The 20,366-nt window shown below is 43.7% G+C and overlaps 1 protein-coding gene across 7 annotated transcripts in view; it reads right to left on the reverse strand.

Annotated features, from left to right (window-relative positions):
* Positions 1-20,366, reverse strand: part of LOC140714317 (uncharacterized) — a 156,049-nt gene that overhangs the window by 61,861 nt on the left and 73,822 nt on the right. For all 7 annotated transcript variants that reach the window (XM_073025468.1, XM_073025466.1, XM_073025463.1 and 4 more), the window contains 8 exons: positions 19,942-20,180; positions 15,034-15,241; positions 10,883-10,959; positions 6,093-6,189; positions 5,933-6,000; positions 5,319-5,382; positions 3,930-4,076; positions 1,340-1,422 (listed from right to left, as the gene is read on the reverse strand). In XM_073025468.1, coding sequence (XP_072881569.1) covers positions 1,340-1,422; positions 3,930-4,076; positions 5,319-5,382; positions 5,933-6,000; positions 6,093-6,189; positions 10,883-10,959; positions 15,034-15,241; positions 19,942-20,180 — 983 coding nt within the window. The remainder of the gene's footprint in view (positions 1-1,339; positions 1,423-3,929; positions 4,077-5,318; positions 5,383-5,932; positions 6,001-6,092; positions 6,190-10,882; positions 10,960-15,033; positions 15,242-19,941; positions 20,181-20,366) is intronic.

The raw sequence follows: 20,366 nt of genomic DNA on the forward strand, positions 1-20,366 counted from the left end.
GAGAGAGAGAGAGAGGGAGGGAGAGACAGACAGGAGAAGACAGCATTACAAACTTGAATGAATATTTGGACACACACTGGTGCTTTGAAAGGCAACTGTCTGAATGTTAATTCACAAATAACTTGCATATTTGTAGAACTTTTCATTCCGCGCTCCTAAGGAAGGAATATACATAGTTCCTGAAGGTTTCAAGTGAAACAAGAAATCAACTGAAGTAGCAGAGAATTTTTCAAGATGAGGAAGTCACAGCCAATGTTAACTGAACACTGGATTTGGCATAGATGGGCTACTGTTCCCAGTTGCGAGTACCACTGTTCGAGAAAGATGTGAAGTTTTGGAGGGAATGCAAGAGACATTTACTAAAATAATTCCAAGAATGAGGGAGGAGGTAGACTGGAGAAGAAGTCCTAGCAACAGAGGAGATAATGAATGAATCTCATCAGTAAGTTATCACAAGTGTATGTTTAATAGATGGAAAAAACTCATTGGATCAAAAACCATGAGACACAGACTGAAACAGCTGTTGGCAGAATTGTTATTTTTCTTGTAGTTTAACTTTCCTATGCTTTATATAATCTATACTCTATGCCTCTGGTCCTAGACTCTCCCACTACAGGAAATATCCTCTCCAAATCCATTCTATCAAAAGGTTTCAGTGAGATTCCCCCTCATTCTTCTGTACAGTACAGGCCCAGACCCAACAAACACTGCTCATATGTTAACCCTTTCATTCCCAGATCATTCTCATGAACCTTCTCTGGACCGTCTCCAGTGTCAGTACATCCTTTCTTAGAGAAGGAGCCCAAAATTGCTCACAATACTTCTAGTGCAGTCCAACCAATGTCTTACAAAGCCTCAGCATTACATCTTTTGCTTTAATAAAGGGAGCCGTTGCAGCATCTGAAGGGTTAAGAATTTTTTGCAGAGTTGTAAGATGAAGCTAGGGGAGCAGCTCCAGATGAATTGCTCTTTTGGGCCACCAATTAGGATAATCTTAATTGTGAATACACAGAAGTCTGTCAAAGATTGATTGGTTCTTGATTAGTAAAAATGTTAAAGGCAGAACAATGGAGTTGAGAGGGAAAATAAATCAGCCATGATGGAATGGCAGAGCAGACTCAATGGAATGGATGGCCTAATTCTGCTCCTATGTCTTATGAGCAAACAACTGTGGCTTTTTTTTTGGGTTTTGTATCATTAGTATCAATGTGCAATCAGATCTGGGACAACAATCACAACTAGGCTACGCTCTAACATTTAAAAGACAAGAAGAAAGGGGGAACTAACACACACATACACAATGGAAACGAAGTTTTAAATATAAAGTTTGAAAACTAACTTGTTTGACCTAGTTTCCTGCTGACAATAATCCTCCACTGGCTGTCCACTCTGCCTGCTCTGCATCTTGTGTGGCACTGTTGCCTGCAAAGGAATTTGATCTGGTTATCCTCTTGTTTCTGTGGAGGGTGGTGAGGGCCAGGGAGAGAAACAGTGGGGCAGGGAGATAGGGAACTAGAGAAGGGGCCAAGGGTGCCTTAATTTGGCCTCATTATATTTAGTCTCATGAGTGATCATTTCTATAACTTGGAAACAAGGCCTTTGGTTCAACTCAACCACATCAAACATGATGTTAATGCAAACTAATCCTGTTGGCCTGCATTTGGCCCATATCCCTTTAAGTCTTTTACTATCCATGTATCTGGCTAAATATTACTTAAACACATACAGTATAATTGTACCTGTATACAACCTACTGGCAGACACCCACCATCTTCTGAGGAAAAGTTGCCCCTCAGGTCTCTTTAAAACTTTTCCCGTCTCATCTCATCCTCTGCTCTGTACGTTTAGATTCCCCTACCTAGGATGTTTGGGGTGTCCAGGGAGGGGTAGTACCTCTGGTGCAGTGGTTTGTTGTGTCCATTCTGGGGCAGCTCACTCACCTTCATTCCCCATCAGACACTCAGCTCTCATCTGTGGCTCCGATTAAACTCCTTGCATGTGACAGCGGCCGCCCCGCTTCAACAGGCAGGCTAAAGCAGGCGAAGGTGGCTGGCAGGCCCCATACTCCGGTGAAATTGGGACACGCCTGTCCTAGCATGTGGTCAGCTCTGGCGGATCTACAGTGAGATCCAACGGCCACGAAGGCGGTTCTGCAACGCTTCATGGAGTGCGAAGGGCATGACAAGGTGCAGAAGAAGCCATGGTCATCTACTGCAACCAAGGAAGACCTCAGTTGTGGTCTACTCATACCATTGGACCCAGACTTCTGAGATTGATTGAGTGGAACTGTCGTGGTCCGGTCCGGGGTCCTCCGGCTGTCCCTTGTTTCGGTTGGACTAAACCATAAACACCTGACGCTCATCTTGTTGGCTGGGAATATAAGTGGCCCTGGGATTAAGTGTGGTTGGGGTGTTGTCTTGTCAAGCTTCCCATGGAGCAAATGGCTGGTATGGCCACTTGCCATCTTTAGGCTGCATTGGAGAACCATTGCTTCTTGGAGGCTTGCTGTCAGTAGTTGGAGCTGTCATTGCGGTATGGATTCGGCCGTTTCCCGGGCCAGCTGGGTGGCTGTCAGCCACCCTGAGCTAGGTAGGGATCCGGTTGTTTCCGTAGCCAGCCAAGGTTGCTGGCTGTAACGGCTACTCAGAGCAGCCCTGATGCAGAGATAGAACTGTCTGTTGTTCTTTGGTGTTTGTCTCTTCCTGTCCTTGTCCTGTGGGGTAAGTCAGGCTGTTCTGCTGTTGCCCTGTGGGGGGAATCTGTCCTGTCTTGTCTTTGCCCCTGTTGGGTAAGTCTGGCTGTTCTGCTGTTACCTGATGGATGGTCCTGCCCCACCTTGGTGTGGAGTGGAAGCTGAGTCCTGGCTTGTCGAAGGAGAAGTCCTGGCTCCAAGCCTCAGGCCAGGCCTCAACCCCAGCCTCAAGCCTCTAGCCAAGCCTCAAGACCCCAAGTCTTTAGCCAAGCCTTGTCACGTCCTTGCCTGGGTTTGGGGTCCGAGCCTGAGGCAAGACCCAGGTTCGGGGTCCTTGTTCAGTCTCAGGCTCGGAGTCCACCCCAGGCTCCTTGTTCCCAGTCCCTCATCCTGTCCTGTTCCTAATGCTACAGTGTCTGTGTCCTGCATTTGGGTTCTGATACAACACCCCCTTATGACAGGAACTGCCCCAGTGTAACTTTAAAAACTCCCCCACACAGGTTTCTGCATGCAATCCATCAACAGGAAGGCTGGACAAATCTAATGGTCACTGATGGTCAAGCACTCATCAACCAATCACCCTGGGGAAAAGACAGTGAACATCCACCTTATCTATATCCCTCATGATTGTATACACCACAATACGCCCATGATATTGAATTAAGGGTACAGTAAGTAATCTGTAAACATTTCACTGTAGTCTTATGATTCTGTAAGACTTTATTACTTGGAGCATTAGAGACTGAGCATATAATCATGAGGGGCTTACAAAGGGTGAAAGCACATAGTCTTTTTCCCAGGTTGAGAAGTCAAGAATTAGAGGGGGTAGGTTTATGGTTCAAGGGAAGAGATTTAATAGGAACCTGAGGAGCAATGTGTTCTGCAGGGTGGGTGGACAGTACATGGAATGAGTTCCCAGAGAAGGGTGGTTGAGGCAGGTACAATAACAACTGTAAGAGATATTTCATGGATATGGACAGTGCAAGGATAGAGTGGGTTTCCCAACCTGGGGCTCACAGACCCCTTGCTTAATGGTATTGGTCCATGGCATTAAAAAAGGTTGGGATCCCCTGGTTTAGAGGGATATGGACCAAACATGGGCTAATGGGATTAGTTTTGATGGACATCTTGGTTGGCATGGACAAGTTGGGCTGAAGGGCCTCTTTCCGTGCTGTATGACGATGATTATGACTGAGAAGAGCCGGCTGAGGTGACGGATGGTAGACTGGGTACGTACCTGATTCACCTGGCACTGCTCCGAGAGTTGGTTGGTCCTCTTTAAGTCATCGAGCTGATGTTGCAGCTTCTGGCTCCTGCTCCGCTCCAGCTCCAGCTCCTGCCTGCAGGCGTCAAGCTCCACCCGGACCAGAGTGCCAGCCTGCAGCTGAGAACATCCAAGACTTTTCATGAGAAGGCGTGCCAAGGAACAAACTAGTGGTGAGGCAGCCAGGCGTGTGGAACTGGTACCATGCCAAGCCAAGACTACTGGACCATAGATCCCCGATACAAGGACCAGTTTAAGACCTTCAGGTGGAGAGTGGAAGCTCTCAGGGTCCAGCAGGTTGGGGGGGGAGTGGGAAAGAAGCCAACACAGATTGGGAATTCACCCACACCAGCCTACAATACCAGTCCTGCCCAACAGATGGCAAATTGCCATTTCCACCTGGATAGGTGATACGTCATGCAAACCAACCTCCCCTCCTTAGACTCTGTTTATACTTCCCACTGCCTCACATAAGCAGCCAGCATAATCAAAGACCCCACCCACCCTGACCATTCTCTCTACTCCCCTCTCCCAGCAGCCAAAGGGTACAAAAGCCTGAGTGCATGAACCACCAGTCTCTCTCAAGGAGAGAGTCTATCCTATCAATATGAAGCCCATTGAATGCTCTCCTTGTACAATAAGATGGACCCTTGTCCTCACAATCTACTTCGCCATGGCTCATGCACTACGTTTAACTGCACTGCACTTTCTCTGCAACTGCTACACTCAATTCTGCATCCCGTTGTCATTTTACTTCCTCAATGTACTTACGTGCCTCTCAAAGTCCAACTCTACATCCCCATTGTGAGAGGTGGAAACAGGTGAGGCCGGCCAACAAGGCTCTGGTGAAGCTGTACAGGACAACCCCCTGTACATTGGGTGCAATGGATTGCAGAAGTATTGATGAACTCCAACCATACCATTGACTTCAGAGGACTATGGAGACGGAACATCATCAATGGCCTATGCTTCACTGCCAGCTGAACGCCCAACATGCAATTATGTATGGTAAGACATGTCCAGATAGCATGCAAAACAAAAGCTGTTCACTCTACATGCGACAATAATAAACCAATACCAATAATAAGAAGGGGAAGTCTGAGGTAATAAGTCATCGTTGTGGAAACAAATCATGGGAACCTTTCCCTCACACACAACTACGTGAACTGCTTCAACTACTTTATACATTCAAGAAAACAGGGACTTCAACTTGTGCAACTATTGAGTTATTATTAAAATTATTTAATAAATTTATTCGTTATTCAATTGTGAGATCTCTGAAAGTCAGTTCACCTATTCCAAGTCTAATGAGGACATTGTGTTCAGGATATCTGCAATAGGCTAACCAAAAGGATGTAGTACCTTAAGTTTCTTCAATTCCATTTCCATCTCCCCCTTCTCCTTCTCAAGTCCATGAATCTGGTTGCTGTTTGAAAACAAGAGGAACGTTAATGAGTTTCTCTTCCACTTCCTTCACTTGCTCACTGATAGCCCTGCCCATCGTTCAAAATGATGCAGCAGAGAGAGAAGGAGAGAGGGATTGAGAGAAACAGACACAGAGAGACAGAGACATACTGAGAGAGACAGACAAAGACAGAGGGACTGGGAGAAATAGAGAGGGAGACAGAGAGAGTCAGAGAGACTGGGAGAAATAGAGAGAACTGAGAGACAGAGAGAGTCAGAGAGACTGGGAGAAATAGAGAGAACTGAGAGACAGAGAGAGTCAGAGAGACTGGGAGAGAATAATAGAGAGAACTGAGAGACAGAGAGAGTCAGAGAGACTGGGAGAAATAGAGAGAACTGAGGGACAGAGAGAGTCAGAGAGACTGGGAGAGAATAGAGAGAACTGAGAGACAGAGAGAGTCAGAGAGACTGGGAGAAATAGAGAGAACTGAGAGACAGAGAGAGTCAGAGAGACTGGGAGAGAATAATAGAGAGTCTCCCACATGGAGTAAGCAGGGATCCTGAACACTTACCGATATTTCTGTAGCTCAGCTTGGACACTCTCTAAACTCCTGGCGAACTTGGAGGAACCTCGCAGTTTCTGGGGAAAACGGAAAGAGTTGACGTAGCACTAGGGTTTCAGCAGCCCACGTTGCCTCAGTTCCCCGACAGGATGGGTGGTGGCTGACTTACCGAGTCGCCGCTGATGTCTTTCTGCAGTTGGAGCAGGTCAATAACGCGTCCACTCTCCTCCTGCTGCCGCTTGAGCTGTGCCTTCTCCGCATTCGCCCTGAGGCCGGGAAGAGCACTCGGTGAGATGTATTAGAGTAACGCTTCACACTAGCAGGGAGGGTACAGACGGAGTGTACACTGACCCTCTGCCTATCATCTGCTGCCCCTCTTCCTTCCCTTTCATCCTTCCCCCATCAGATTATTTCTTCCTCAGGCCTTCACGTTTTTCACCTTCCACCTCCCAGCTCCTCACTTCATCACCCTCCCCCCCATCACCTGGTCTCACCTTTCACCTGCCAGCTTGTACACTCACCGCCTTTGTATTCTGCTTTCTGCATCCTTCCTTTCCAGTCCTGATGAAAAGTCTCAGCCCAAAATGTCAATGATTTATTCTTCTCCATAGAAGCTACCAGGCCTGCTGAGTTCCTCCAGCATTTTATGCATGTTTCTCTCATTTTATTCTGCATTGCTATTGTTTTACCTCAATGCAGACCTGTATGAAGCCTGTGCAAGACAAGCTTTTCACTGTACCTCAGGACGTGTGACAATAATAAACCAATACCAATTACAGCCCCTAGAGTGGGTCCCAGTAAGCCTCTGCCTGGATTAGAGAGCACGTCTTATGAGGATAGATTGAATGAGTTAGGGCTTTTCTCTTTGGAGTGAAAGAAAATGAGAAGTGACACCATGAGAGGTGTGCTAGATAGCAAGATAGAGTGAACAGACAGTAGCTTTTTCCCAGAGCAAAAGTTGTTAATACGAGGGGACATAATTTTAAGGTAAGGAAGTATGGGGAGGATGACAGAGGTTAGTGTTTTTTTTTTACACAGAGTAGGGGTGTGTGGAGGTTAGGGGTGTTGGTAGAGGGACATTTAACAGACTCTTAGGTGCATGGAAGAGAGATAAAGGGGAGAGAACAGCTAGATTGATCGTAGAAGGGTGAAGGGTCAGTACTGTGCTGTAGTGTTCTATGCCGTGTTTGCGGAAGGTAACGAGACAACCACCCTGTGCACATCAAGAGGAAATGAAGCCCATCCCTTCATGCCAACATGATTCCTCTAGCTTTCCCGAATCAAGGTCTAAGTTCACTGTCAAAGCTTTCCACACTGACTATCCCTCATTTGCCCAAATCCCATTTTATAATCAAGGACTCCTTGATAAACAACCCCGAGATTCATTTTCTTCTGGGCATACTCAATAAATCCAATAACCATAATAGAATCAAAGAAAGACTGCACCAACTGGTTTGCAAAAGCCAACAAACTGTGCAAATTGAAACATAAAACCTATAAATAATAATAATAAATTAGCAATAAATATCAAAAACATGAGATGAAGAATTGTTGAAAGCGAGTCCATAGGTTGTGGGAGCAGTTCAGTGAAATTAAGTGAAGTCATCCCCTTTGGTTCAAGAGTCTGATGGTTGAGGGGTAATAATTGTTCCTGAACAAGTGATACAATATATGTCCTGAAGCTCCTGTACCTTCTTCCTGATGGTAGCAGTGAAAAGAGAGCATAAACTAGGTGATGGATGTCCCTGATGATAGATGCTGCTTTCTTGCGATAATACTCCACGTAGATGTGCTCAATGGTGGGGAGGGCTTTACTTGTGATGGACTGGGCCGTATTCAGTATATTTTGTAGGATTTTCCGCTCAAGGGCATTGCTGTTTCCACACCAGGCTGTGATGCAGCCAGTCAGTATACACTCCACCATACATCTATAGAAGTTTGTCAAAGTTTTAGATGTCATGTTGAACTTCTAAGGAAGTAGAGGTGCTGCCGTACTTTCTTCATAATTGCTCTTCTGTGCTGGGCCCGGGACAGATCCTCTGAAATGATAACACTGAGGAATCTAAAAGTGCTGAGCCTCAATCAACACCAAGAAGACAGAAAGCATAGTCATCTCCAGAAAGACAAAACATCCCACAATGTGTGACCAAGACTGCAAATACAAACGTCAAACAAGTCAACAAATTCGGATATCTTGGCAGCCAAATAACAAGTGATGGCAGCTTCAACACAGATATAAAATACAGAATAGCAATGGTGAAAGAAGCTTTCCAGAAAATGAAGACCATATTAACAGACAGAAAGATGAGCATCTACACTAAAAACAGAATACTGCAGTGCTACATTTATTCTATCCTGACTTATGTAAGTGAATGCTGGACCATTTCCCCAGCAATGGAAAAGAGACTAGAAGCAGCTGAATTATGGTTCTACAGGAGAATGTTACAAATATCATGGACTACACACACATCAAATGAAGAAGTTCTCAGAAGAGCCCAAGCAGTTAGATCACTCATACCAACAATAAGAGAAAGACAACTCAGATTCCTAGGACACGTCGTGCGGAAAGGTGAACTAGAATAACTCATACTCTCTGGAAAGATCGAGGGGAGCAAACCTAGAGGAAGACCTCGGCTTATGTACATCAAAAGCTTAGCCAGGTGGCTACACAGTGAGGAAATGGAAGTCATCCAAAGAACAAGGGATAGATCTGTATGGAAAACCACGGTCACCAACATCCGCATCGGATATGGTACCTAGACAGACAGACAGACTCTCACCACTTCTTATCCCCCGATGTGGACAGACTCATGGACCTCTAGTTTCCTCCTCCTGAAGTCAAAGTACATTGCTTAAAGTAAAATTACGTGCTGCAGATTGCAGTGAGAGAAATTCAAAGGAGATATATTTAGAAATTTTGTATGTAGCCTCCAGAACAGGCTCAAGAACAGATCCTAACCTACTATTTTAATGGTCACCAAGTGCAATAAGTTGGACTCTTGACCTCACAATCTACCTTGTTGTGGCCTTGCACCTTATTATCCGCTTCCACTGCACTTTCCCTCTAAATGTAGCACTTTATTCTGCACTGTCTTATTGCTTTTCCCTGGTACTACCTGAATGTGATGTGATGAAATTATCAGTAGGGATGGCATAAAAATCAAATTGTTTTACTGTACCTCGGTTCATGTTCAAAGTAAATTTATTATCAGAGTACATATATGTCACCATATACAAACCTGACATTTGTTTTCTTGCAGGCATACTTAGTAAATCAAAGAAACATAATAGAATCAATGCAAGATTACATCCAACAATATTACTGTTTGATGCACCATCAATAACTCTCGGAGATGGGAGGCAAAGGATAGGCTTTTATTAGCTGCAAACATAACCACAACATCTCAGAGACTGAGGGAGAAGCAGTGCCTCCAATCGCCTTTATACAGGGGTCTGTGGGAGAAGCCACAGGAGCAGTCAGCAGAGGGGCGTGTCCAGACAGGTATACACATAGTTTACCACACTGTTATAACTGTGACACTAGCAAACCAACAATTCTCCCCATATCCCAGGTCCAAGCAGCATAAAATAGGCCATTCAGCCCACTGGGTCTGTGATGCCCATTTGCATTAATGTGACATCAATCCGATCGTCTTCTCCCCACATTCCCATCAGCTCCTCCCAGATTCTACCCCTCCCCTCCACACAAGGGGCCACTTACAGCAGCCAATTGGCCTATCAACCCGCATACCTCTGGGATGCGCACCCGAGGAAACCCAGGTTGTCACAGGGAGAACATGCAAAGGTCTTTGCTAATTGAACCGCCGATCACTAGAGCTGTGAGATGATGGTCCTACTCGTTCAAGTTTATAGCTGTTACAGGCACACAGTCACAGGTTAGAAATAGATCTAAACTAGAATCAAAATCAGGTTTATTATCACTGGCATGAAATGTATTGTTTTGCAGCAGCAGTACAGTGCAACAAGTACACTAAAAATTACTATGAACAGCAATCAGAATATATATATACAAATAAATAACAGTAAAAAAGTAAATAAATATTTTCCATTCCCCTTTGAATATATAAATGGCCATCTCTGTGGATTATCCATACCCCCTTGTCTTAGGTGGAAGGGAGAAAGGAATATTGTTGGCTCATTTGGAATACAAATTGTGCCAAATTCCTATTCCTGTGCTGTAAGTGGAACATGATTGACCATAAGACCCTGTGTTGAACTACATATACCTGTCTGGACACGCCCCCCCTGCTGACTGCTCCTGTGGCTCCTCCCACAGACCCCGGTATAAAGGCGATTGGGGCCTGAGCCCTGCCTCTCAGTCTCCAGGATGTAGTATGGTGGTCAATTGCTGCTTGTTCTTTCTTCCAGTCAATAAAAGCCAATATCTCGCCTCACGTCTGAGAGAGTTATTGATGGTGCATCAGACCCTAAGACATAGGAACAGAATTAGGCCATTTAACCCATTGAGTCCACTCCACCATTCAATGATGGCTGATTCAGCTTCCCTTTCAACTCCATTCTCCTATGTTCTCCCTGTAACCTTTGGCACCCTTATTAATCAACCTCCATTTTAAATATACCCAATGCCTTGGCCTTCACAGCTGAATGTGGTAATGAACTCCACAGATTCACCACCTTCCAGCAAAAGAAATTCCTCCTCATCGCGACGGACATCATTGTATTCTGAGGCTGTACCATATTGTCCTAATCTCCTCATATCCAATTTATATAGGCCTTTCAATATTGGACAGGTTTCAATGAATCCCCCTCATTCTTCAGCAACTGCAGCAAATACAGGCCCAAAGCCATCAAACATTTGTCATACGTAAATCATTCTATTCTTGTAATTGCAAAGACTGAGATCATTATTATCACAGCGCGGAGGTGCCAGAACATTCATTGTGATTTAAGAACATCAGGAGGTTAGCTTTCCCCTACCTGGCTAATGCCGTTCTTAACTCAATCAGCTCTTCCAAATCTGCTGCAAAGATTTCACAATCTCCCAGCAACTCAGCCTGTAGCAGGGAAGACAGAATCATCGGAAAATCAGACAGGGATTCAAAACATTGTGTAATCCTTCCATTACCTTAACAGATTACTGTATATTAGTGGAACTGATGGGTTGCCAATCTGCAAATTCAAAACCCTATGAATTACATATGATGGGCAGTTATCTACAAGTTTTAATGCTGGTGTTGAACAGTTGTTTCTGACTGAGAAAGGTCACATGGCAGTGGCAGTAACATCCTAAAAATACAAGTTCAAATCCCACTAAGACAGCTGGGGATTTAATTCATAGTATAACATGGAGTTGAAAAGATAATGCCGGTACAGTAATGATGAAACTACCAAACTAGCATCATCCGTTTCCTTTGTGCCTTTCAGGAATGGGAAACTGTTCTTCTTACCTGTCTGCCGAGGACTAAATCGCAGAAAATTTATAACATTAGAAGCTATCATGTCTTCATTGGTTAAGAAACTCTCTAGCTTGATTCAGCCCTCCTGCCCTGCAGGTACAGCTTATGGAGGAAAGGTCAAAGTGAAGAGTCACATCTCTAAAAGTAAATAATCAGAACAACTAATCAGTTCTGATAGTTGCTCTCTAATCACAGATTTATTTTTATTTATTCAGTTAAGTACTAAAATCTAAAATAACAGCAGTAAACGGTGGAGCTACTCAGCAGGTTGGGCAGCATCCGTGGACAAAGCTAACTGTTCCCAATAATGATCAAGGACCATCAATCTTAAATATTGACACTATTTCGCTTTTCATAGATGTTCCCTTTGTTCAATCCATCTCTTTCCCACCTTTGCTTCAATTTATAAGGAGAAGGCAGAGCAGAATGAAGATGGTGCTAAATGGCGACTCCTTTGCTTGCATCTTTGGAAACAGCTCTATTTCCATCTTTAATATCTTTATTTTTCCCTTTTGGGGTTCTTTTGAAGACCCTGACCTGGAGTTACACACCGACTTCGGTTCTCTGCGGGAATGGGACCCACTCTCAGGGTTTCATAACTGGCCGTTGCTCAGCACGCCAAGGGCTCGGCCTAAGAGTCTGGCTCAGTTTTGTAAGCCTAGGATCTTGGGGCTCTGGAGACAGGTGGATCGAAGGTTGCTGTCACGGCAGGAGACCCGTGTGTCATCAGGGGAGTCAGAATACTACAGCTGTGTGCCCAGATCTTTTGGCATAGAACTTGAAAAAAAGCGACAAACGGACTTTTAACATCGTAAACCAATAAGTTATTTGTTACGTCTCCCCACCCGCTGTGAAATTGGAGACACCTCTTTCTCCCTTATTAGGGAGAGAGAGAGCCTGTGGTGCGTCAAATGGGTGAAACACGAAGTCTTTGGGGTAACTGCAAGTCTGTGTTCTTTGTTGTTGCTTTGCTCATTGCTTGAGTGCTCAGTGGTGGGTGCCGATGCTTTTTTTCTGCCGGTGGGGGAGAAGGGGGATTGTTACTTGCCGTCACTTCGCACGGGAGGGAGGGGAGCTGGAGGGGACTTTAGGGTTCTGACATTTAACTGTCGTTCATTCTTTGAGGCACTCCTCTGCTTTTGGGGATGGTTGTGAAGAAAAAACATTTCAGGATGTATATTGTATACATTTCTCTGAAATTAAATGTACCTTTGAAAACTTATAACTAACTTCCATCGCTTTCCAAGTTATAATGAAGGCTCTTCAAACTGAAGCATTAACTCAGTGTTTCTACAGAAGGAACTTGATCTCTTGCTCACTTCTGGCATTTTCAGTTGTTTTTTACATGGGAACAGAAGACTTCAGGATGAATAATATGGTGCTCTATCATCTAAAGCAAGGGTCCCCAACCATGGCTACCTACCATTAACTGAGGGATCTGCGGGCCCCAGGTTGGGAACCTCCGATCTAGAGAAAGGATTGCAAATCCCATCATGCTGCCCAGAGAATTTATTTTCAGGCAATTAACAATCTACAATCAGTAATTTTAACAACAGAACTCCAGGGTCAATGTAAAAATACTCCATACACTTCAAAGAAGGAAAGCCGCTACCCTTATTTGGTCTAGACTAGTGGTTACCACAGGGTGGTGGTGGGAGTTTCTAAGGGAACGATAAAGATAAAGGGTATGGTGGGGTGGTGCTTAGTAGCAAGGGGGAATATGAGGGATTATAGGCTTAATTAAAGAAATTAATTACCTATTATAAGCATTTGATCCTCAATGCCTCATAATTGCTGACAATGATCATGTAATCACCTCATCACTTGCTGACCCACCATCCTCTTAGACTTTGTTCGAAGCGCATTATAGTTGTTGAAAAGCAATGTGACACTTCAGGCATATTGTGAGAAATCTGGACTGAAGAAATCATGTTATTCCACTCAGCAACAACTCTGTTCAAAGATAAATAGATGAAATGTCTGAGAATGTGGAGGACACATTGGGCAACATACTTGGGACAGAATTTGATCTGCAGTTGGATGAGCCAACTTTGCCAGGCAACAAATCTTTGCTTCTTGGTCATGTTCACTTTCATAAAAAATGAAAACATGGTTCAAAAGCTGTTATTTGCAAGGGTCCTAATCATTAAATACCACTATTTCAGTGATAAATGGAATCAATTCCCATCCTTTCAATTCTTGACCATTTCGAGAGGTTTATATTAAGAAGGATGATCAGTTTGAATGCTTGCTGTTACACACACAAGTCAGATGGCTCTCAAAAGGAAACTGCCTGAAACATTTTTATATGCTTTTTGAAACTGTGATGAAATTCTTTGAAGACTCAAATATTTCAATCTGCAATCAACTCAGGAATATTAGGCATGACATTGCTTATTTGACAGAATTATTTGCAAAGATTAATTAAATTAGTCTTCAGTTGCAAGGAAATGATGTGAATCTTCACAAAGTGAAATCAGGTACCTCCACATTTCTGTCCATGTTAACCCTATTTAAGTGCAACATTGGGCATTGCAAACTTTTCCAATTGCTGAGACTCTCTGAGCTGGAAGAAAAATAAAGAATACCACACTATGATATTCCAAGTATACCTATGCAAACCTATATTAGATGCATAAAGGATGTCAGAGATTTTAGGATCTTCTCTCAATCCAAATTCCTGATTGGGTAATAAATCAATTCCTGAACATTTGTAATAAGGAATTAACAGGAAGGATGGAGGAAGGACTGATCTTGCTACAATATGACATTGAGCTGAAGCCAAGGTTCACAAATTCATATCAAGACTTTTGGTTGTAGAACAAACTCTGACTGCTATCTTGAACATTGGAAAAAGATCAAGTTGTTTTTTATTGCCTTTCCAACATCATATTTAGTGGAGCACAATTTCAGTGCGGTCACCCAACTTCTTTCAAAGCAATGAAATAGAATGTGAATTACTGAATGTGGGGATCTGAGACTCCTTCTGAGTGACATTCAGCCTGATTTTGAGAAGCTGATATCCCTGCACCAAACCCATCCATCTCACTGAAAGGTGAAAAGCAATGAAGTAGTGAATAGTTGGACTACTAATGTACGCTCTAAAATTGTTGATGAAAATTGTTTTATAATTATATAAAGAAATCATTTTATTTGCAGCTAAAAATGAGTTGGAATAATTTTTGCAATTATTTGTCACTGCTTTGAAATTGTAGTTCTTATTTTCTTTCACTGTGCATTGTATACCAAAACTCTTTGTAAAGTTTTTACGTAATGGCTGGAAAGGGAGAGAGTGGCACAAGGGATGTGGTCTGGGAGCCAGAATCATTTGGGAACCATTGGTCTAGACTAATATATAAATCCAATTCCAGAGTCAAAATGGAAATGGGTCAGCAGATCGCTTGGTTTCAGAGAGTCCCATTTTCAACGAACCCCGATTCCACACTGCCACGTATCAAAGTGGGAGCACATTTGCCACATGGATTGTAGGGTCTGAAGGAGAATTTTTACCATCATCTTCTCAAGAGCAATCAGGGAGGGACATTAAATGTTGACCGTGCCAAATGGCGCCCATCTCCTGAGAAAATAAAATGTGCACACTGTTGCTATCACTGAGACAAATTGCTTCTCAGGCCCTGTGCCAACTTCTGTCTCCCTGATAAAAGCTGGTACCTTCTCCTTCTTGGTGAGTTGTTTCACAGCTGCCAGCTGGAGTTCCTTCTCCTTGGCTTTGAGTGCACAGGCAGTTTCCTGCCACTTCTCCTTCCACTGCTGAGCAACTTCACCCTGCTCCAGGGTTACCATGGTGAGCTCTTCAGCCTTCAGCTGTAACTCTGTCTCCAGGCACTTGCTGCGCTCTCTTAGCTGGGCCTCGGAAACCCTGGAGAGGAAGCACATCGGTGTTAGTGAACAGGGTTCAGTGAAGATTAGAGACCGTCAATGGCCACTGTCGACTGATACTCAGCACAGCCTAAAGGATTCCTATTAATGGTCATATCTTAGTGACATTGTGGGCACAATGGGAGAGTTACTGACAATCGTGCCTGTTGACTATACTACTCAGAATGAGATTGATTTATGCAAATAATTTATACATGATCATCCTCCACTCACAGCACTATGTATTTAGTTATTTATCTATCTATTTACTTATTTACAGATACAGCACAGAATACGCCTTTCCAGCCCTTCGTGCTGTACCGCCCATCAGCCCCTCAATTTAATCCTAGCCTAATCATGGGGATAGTTTACAGTGACCAATTAACCTACTAACCAGTACGTTCTTTGGACTGTGGGAGGAAACCGGAACACCCAGAGGAAACCCACACATTCCATGCTGAGGACGTGCAAACTCCTTACAGAGGATGCTGGAATTGAACTCTGAACTCCAACACTCTGAGCTGTAATAACATTGCGATACCCACCACACTACCGTGGCACCACTACTCTAAGAATTTTCCTGCTTTTCCTGCATTTGATGGCACTGAGCATGTGCTCACTGGAGTTTAGAAGAATGAGAGGGGATCTCATTGAAACCTAACAAATATTGAAAGGCCTAGACAGAGTAGACAGGGAGAGGGTGTTTGCTATTCTGTGGGACCTCTAGGACCAGAGGGCACAGCTTCAGAATACAAGGACATTGCTTTATAACAGAGATGAGGAGGAATTTCTTTAGATAGAGGGTGATGAATCTGTGAAATTTGTCTGTATTTATAGCAGAGGTTGATAGGTACTTGATAGGTAAGGGTGTCAAAAGCTATGGGGAGAAGGCAGGAGAATGGGGTTGAGGGGGAATAATAAATCAGCTACGATTAAATGGCGGAGCAGACTCAGTGGACCAGATGGCCTAATTCTGCTCCTCTGTCTTATGGTCTTATGGCCTCAACTAGAAGTTACTGTGGTTTCTGTTTCCAATATTAATTAGAGTCAAAATTATACAGCATGGAGATAGGCATAACTCAGATCCCCTTTAATTCTTTCCTATTTCACCTTAAACCTAGGTCCAACTAGTCTGGATTCCCTACTCTGTGCAAAAGATTTTGACCATCCACTTTACAGAGTCGTAGAACAGAAATAGGCTCTTTGGCCCATCTAGACTGTTCCAAACTGTTATTCTGCCTGGTCCCATTGACCTGTACCTGGACCATAACTCTCCATTTCCCTCCCATCCAAATTTCTCTTAAATTCTGAAATCAAACCTGCATCCACCACTTCTGCTGGCAGCTCATTTTACACTCACACCACCCACTGAGTGAAGAGCTTCCTCCCCAGGTTCCCCTTAAGTATTTCACCTTTCACCCTTAACCTATGACCACTAGCTCTGCTGTCACCTAACAGGAGGGAAAAAGCCCATCTGGATTTTCCGTATCTATACCCCTCATAATTTTGTATACCTCTATCAAACATCCCTTCATTCTCCTAGGCTCCACTGAATAAACTCCTAACCTAGTCAATGATTCTCTATAACTCAAGTTCTCATGACTTGGCAACATCCTGGTAAATTTTCACTGTACTCTTTCAATCTCGTTGATGTCTTTCTCGTAGATAGGTGACCAAGACTGCACACAATATTCCAAATTGGGCCTCACCAATGTTATCTATGCATTTTGTGATTCTATAGCCCTTAATAAGGTCAATCCTCGGCCTCCTCCACTCCCAGCCTTTCAGCTTCCTGTGAAATGAGTGATCTCCCCCACTCAATCACTTGTAACTCCCCTGCCTGACGCTGTTGATAAAAGTTGTGCATTTCTCAAAACTAAATAACGTGGGGTCATTTTAAATTGAGATTGGCCTAATGTGAAATGCTTGTCTGGCCCAGACCTAACACAAATTGATTAGAAGCTTGAAAGCCAATCTCACTTTGCAAATACCAAAGAACAAGTTCCGCAGGTTGGAGATCCTGGTAGAAGACAACATGTTCTCAACATAAAGTGTTCGTTAATAAAGACATTCCTTTCCACAAAAGGTTGCAAGTCTTTGGAATTCCTGACATTTTAAATGATAATATTGTTTACTTATTCATTTTTTGTATTTGCATACTGGTTGCTTGTCAGTGTTTGTGTGTAGTTTTTCATTAGTGATATTGTATTTCTTTATTCTACTGTAAATGCTTGCAAGAAAATGAATCTCAGGGTATATGGTGACATATACATACTTTGCTACTAAATATACTTTGAACTTTGAGCTACTCCAGAAGGTAGTAGATTATCATGGAAAACTGATGATTGACGCTTGGGAAGTTAGGTCAGAGTCACAGCATAGAAAAGCCCTTCTGTTCACTGAGTCTTTGCTGACTATCAAGTACACACCCCACATTTTAATAATCTCCCCACAACCCCATATCCACCATTTACCTGCACTGTAGGGGTAATATGCAGGGGCCATTAATTCATGATCCACACTCAGGGAAGTGAGAGGGAAATGAAATAACTGGGAGAAATATGGTGGAGTAGCAGTTAGTGCAACACTATTAGAGCTTAGGGCGCTGGAGTTCAAAGTTCAGTTCCTGTGCCCTCTGGAAGAAATTTGTATGTTCTTCCCGTGTGTGCATGGGTTTCCTCCACAGTCCAAAGACATACTGGCTAGTGAGCTAATTGGTTATTGTAAATTGTCCTGTGATTAGGCTACGGTTAAATCGGTGGGTAGCTGGACAACATGGCTCATTGGGCAAGAAGGGCCTGTTTTATGATGTATCTCTAATAAAGTTTTCTAAAAACACACTTGGTTACAGCGGAACTTCACACGGACAGCACTGGAGGTCCGGACTGAAGCCGGGTCACTGGGACTGTGAGGCAGCAGCTCTACTAGCTGTGTCACTCCGCAACCCGTAGAGACTCACAACAATGAAACTGGTCCTTCAGTGTTCTATATATATATACACGAGTCGTTATACACATACATTCTGAAATGCTCACAGACAAAGGTCAGAAGAAATGATTAAAGAAGGTACAATAACACTATTTAAAAGACATTTGCACAGGTACAGGGATAGGAAAGGTTTCTGCTTCAATCACTCCCTTGGGCAGCTTGTTCCACATACCCACCACCCTCTGTGAGGAAAAACTTGCCCTTTATGTCCCCTTTAAATCTTTTGCTTCTCACCTTAAACCTACAATTAGGGTTTTAGACACCCCAATTGTAAGGGAAAGTGCTGACCACTCATGTTACCTAAACCCATGATGATTTTATTTACCACTACGAGTCAGTATATTGAATTAAGGGCTCTACGAGTAATCCATAAACATTCTGTTATAGACTCCTATGTCTCCATAGGACGTGTATTCCTTGGAACTCAGGAGTATGAGAAGTGACCTGATAGAGGTGTATAGTGGTTAGCACGATGCTACTACAGCTCGAGGTATTCTGGAGTTCCGAGTTTGATTCCAGCACCATTCTCCATATATCCTCCGTGTGGAATGTGTGGGTTTTGCCCTTTGCTCTGCTTTCCTCCCATAGTCCAAAGACATACCGGCTAGTGAGCTAATTAGTCATTGTCAATTGTCCTGTATCTCCTTTGTCTCATTCTAATAGATTAGGGTCAGTCAAGTTTGTCGAGGGTTGCTGGGTGGAGTGGATCGAAGGGCTGGAAGGCCTAAATAAATAACATAAATAACCTAAATAAATAACTCAATAAAATAATGAGGGATAGAGTGAATGCGCAAGATCTTGTTCCCAGGGATGGAGAAGCAAACTAGAACTAGAGGGCACAGGTTTAAAATGAAAGGGCTGCCAGACGAAGTGGTTGAGATAGAAACAACAACAATTAAAAGACATGGACGAGTTGGGCTGAAGGGCTGTTTCTGTATTTCTCCAACACTCGGACTCTGAATCTAACTCTTAATGTAATGTTTCAGGTATATGCCTTTGCTCTTTGGACTCCTGTGAACCGTCTTGAGCCCCGTATCTAAGAAAGGATGGGCTGGCATTGGAAAGGGTCAAGAGGAGGTTCATGAGAATGATCCCGGGAATGACAGGGTTAATGTATGAGGAGCGTTTCTTTGGCTCTGGATCCGCACTCGCTGGAATTTAGAAGAATGAGGGGGTATCTCATTAAAACTTATGAATATTGAAAGGCCTGGACAAGGTGGACATGCAGACAATGTTTCTAATGGAGGGAGAGTCTAGGATCAGACAGCACAGTCTCAGAATACAAGGGCATCCCTTTATAGCAGAAGATGAGGAGGAATTTCAATGAGGGTGATCTCATTGAAATCTACCGAATATAAAAAGGCTTGGATAGAGTAGACATGGAGGGGATGTTGCCTACAGTGGGGGAGTCTAGTACCAGAGGGCACAACCTCAGAATAGGGGGACATTTATTTAGAACAGAGTTGAAGGGAAACTTCTTTAACCATCAGGTGGTGAATCTTTGAAATTCATTGGCACAGGTGGCCGTGGAAGCAAAGTTATTGGGTATATTTAAAGTGGTGGTTGCTAAGTTCTTGATTAAAAGGGCAACAAAAGTGACGTGGAGAAGGCAGGAGAATGGGGTTGGGAAAATAGACCATGATCAAATGGTAAAGATGGACCAAATGGCCTAATTCTGTCCCTATGTCTTATGGTCTTACAATCTCCTTTTACCTGAGCTCTTCACAGTGTTCCTTTAGAGCCTTAACCTCGTCATCATGGGCTTTGACGTCTGCTTGTACAGCAGTCAGCAGCGTCTCCTTCTCGCCGATCAGCTGAGCTCGCTCACTTTCCAGGGCCTCTATCTGATTGTTCAGGATCTTCCTCTCGGCTTCCAGATGATGGAGCTGCTCCTGGCGCAGCCCAAGAGTCTGCCGCAACTCGCCCAGCTCTGCAGTAAGCCTCTCGTTCACCTGGAAATGAAACAGAGCGGTAAGCAGTCACTGACTCTCACCCAGCTGAACACAGGATCAACAATGGGAAACAGCAGCAGAGAGGGAGAAGACCTGACAGCACAGGCCCTCGGCTCCAAGCAAACAAGAGGAAACGGTCTTAAGTTCAAGTTCAAGTTTATTGTCATTCAACTGTACAGATGTATA

This window comes from Hemitrygon akajei, chromosome 21, assembly GCF_048418815.1.
Source record: "Hemitrygon akajei chromosome 21, sHemAka1.3, whole genome shotgun sequence".
NCBI lineage: Eukaryota > Metazoa > Chordata > Chondrichthyes > Myliobatiformes > Dasyatidae > Hemitrygon > Hemitrygon akajei.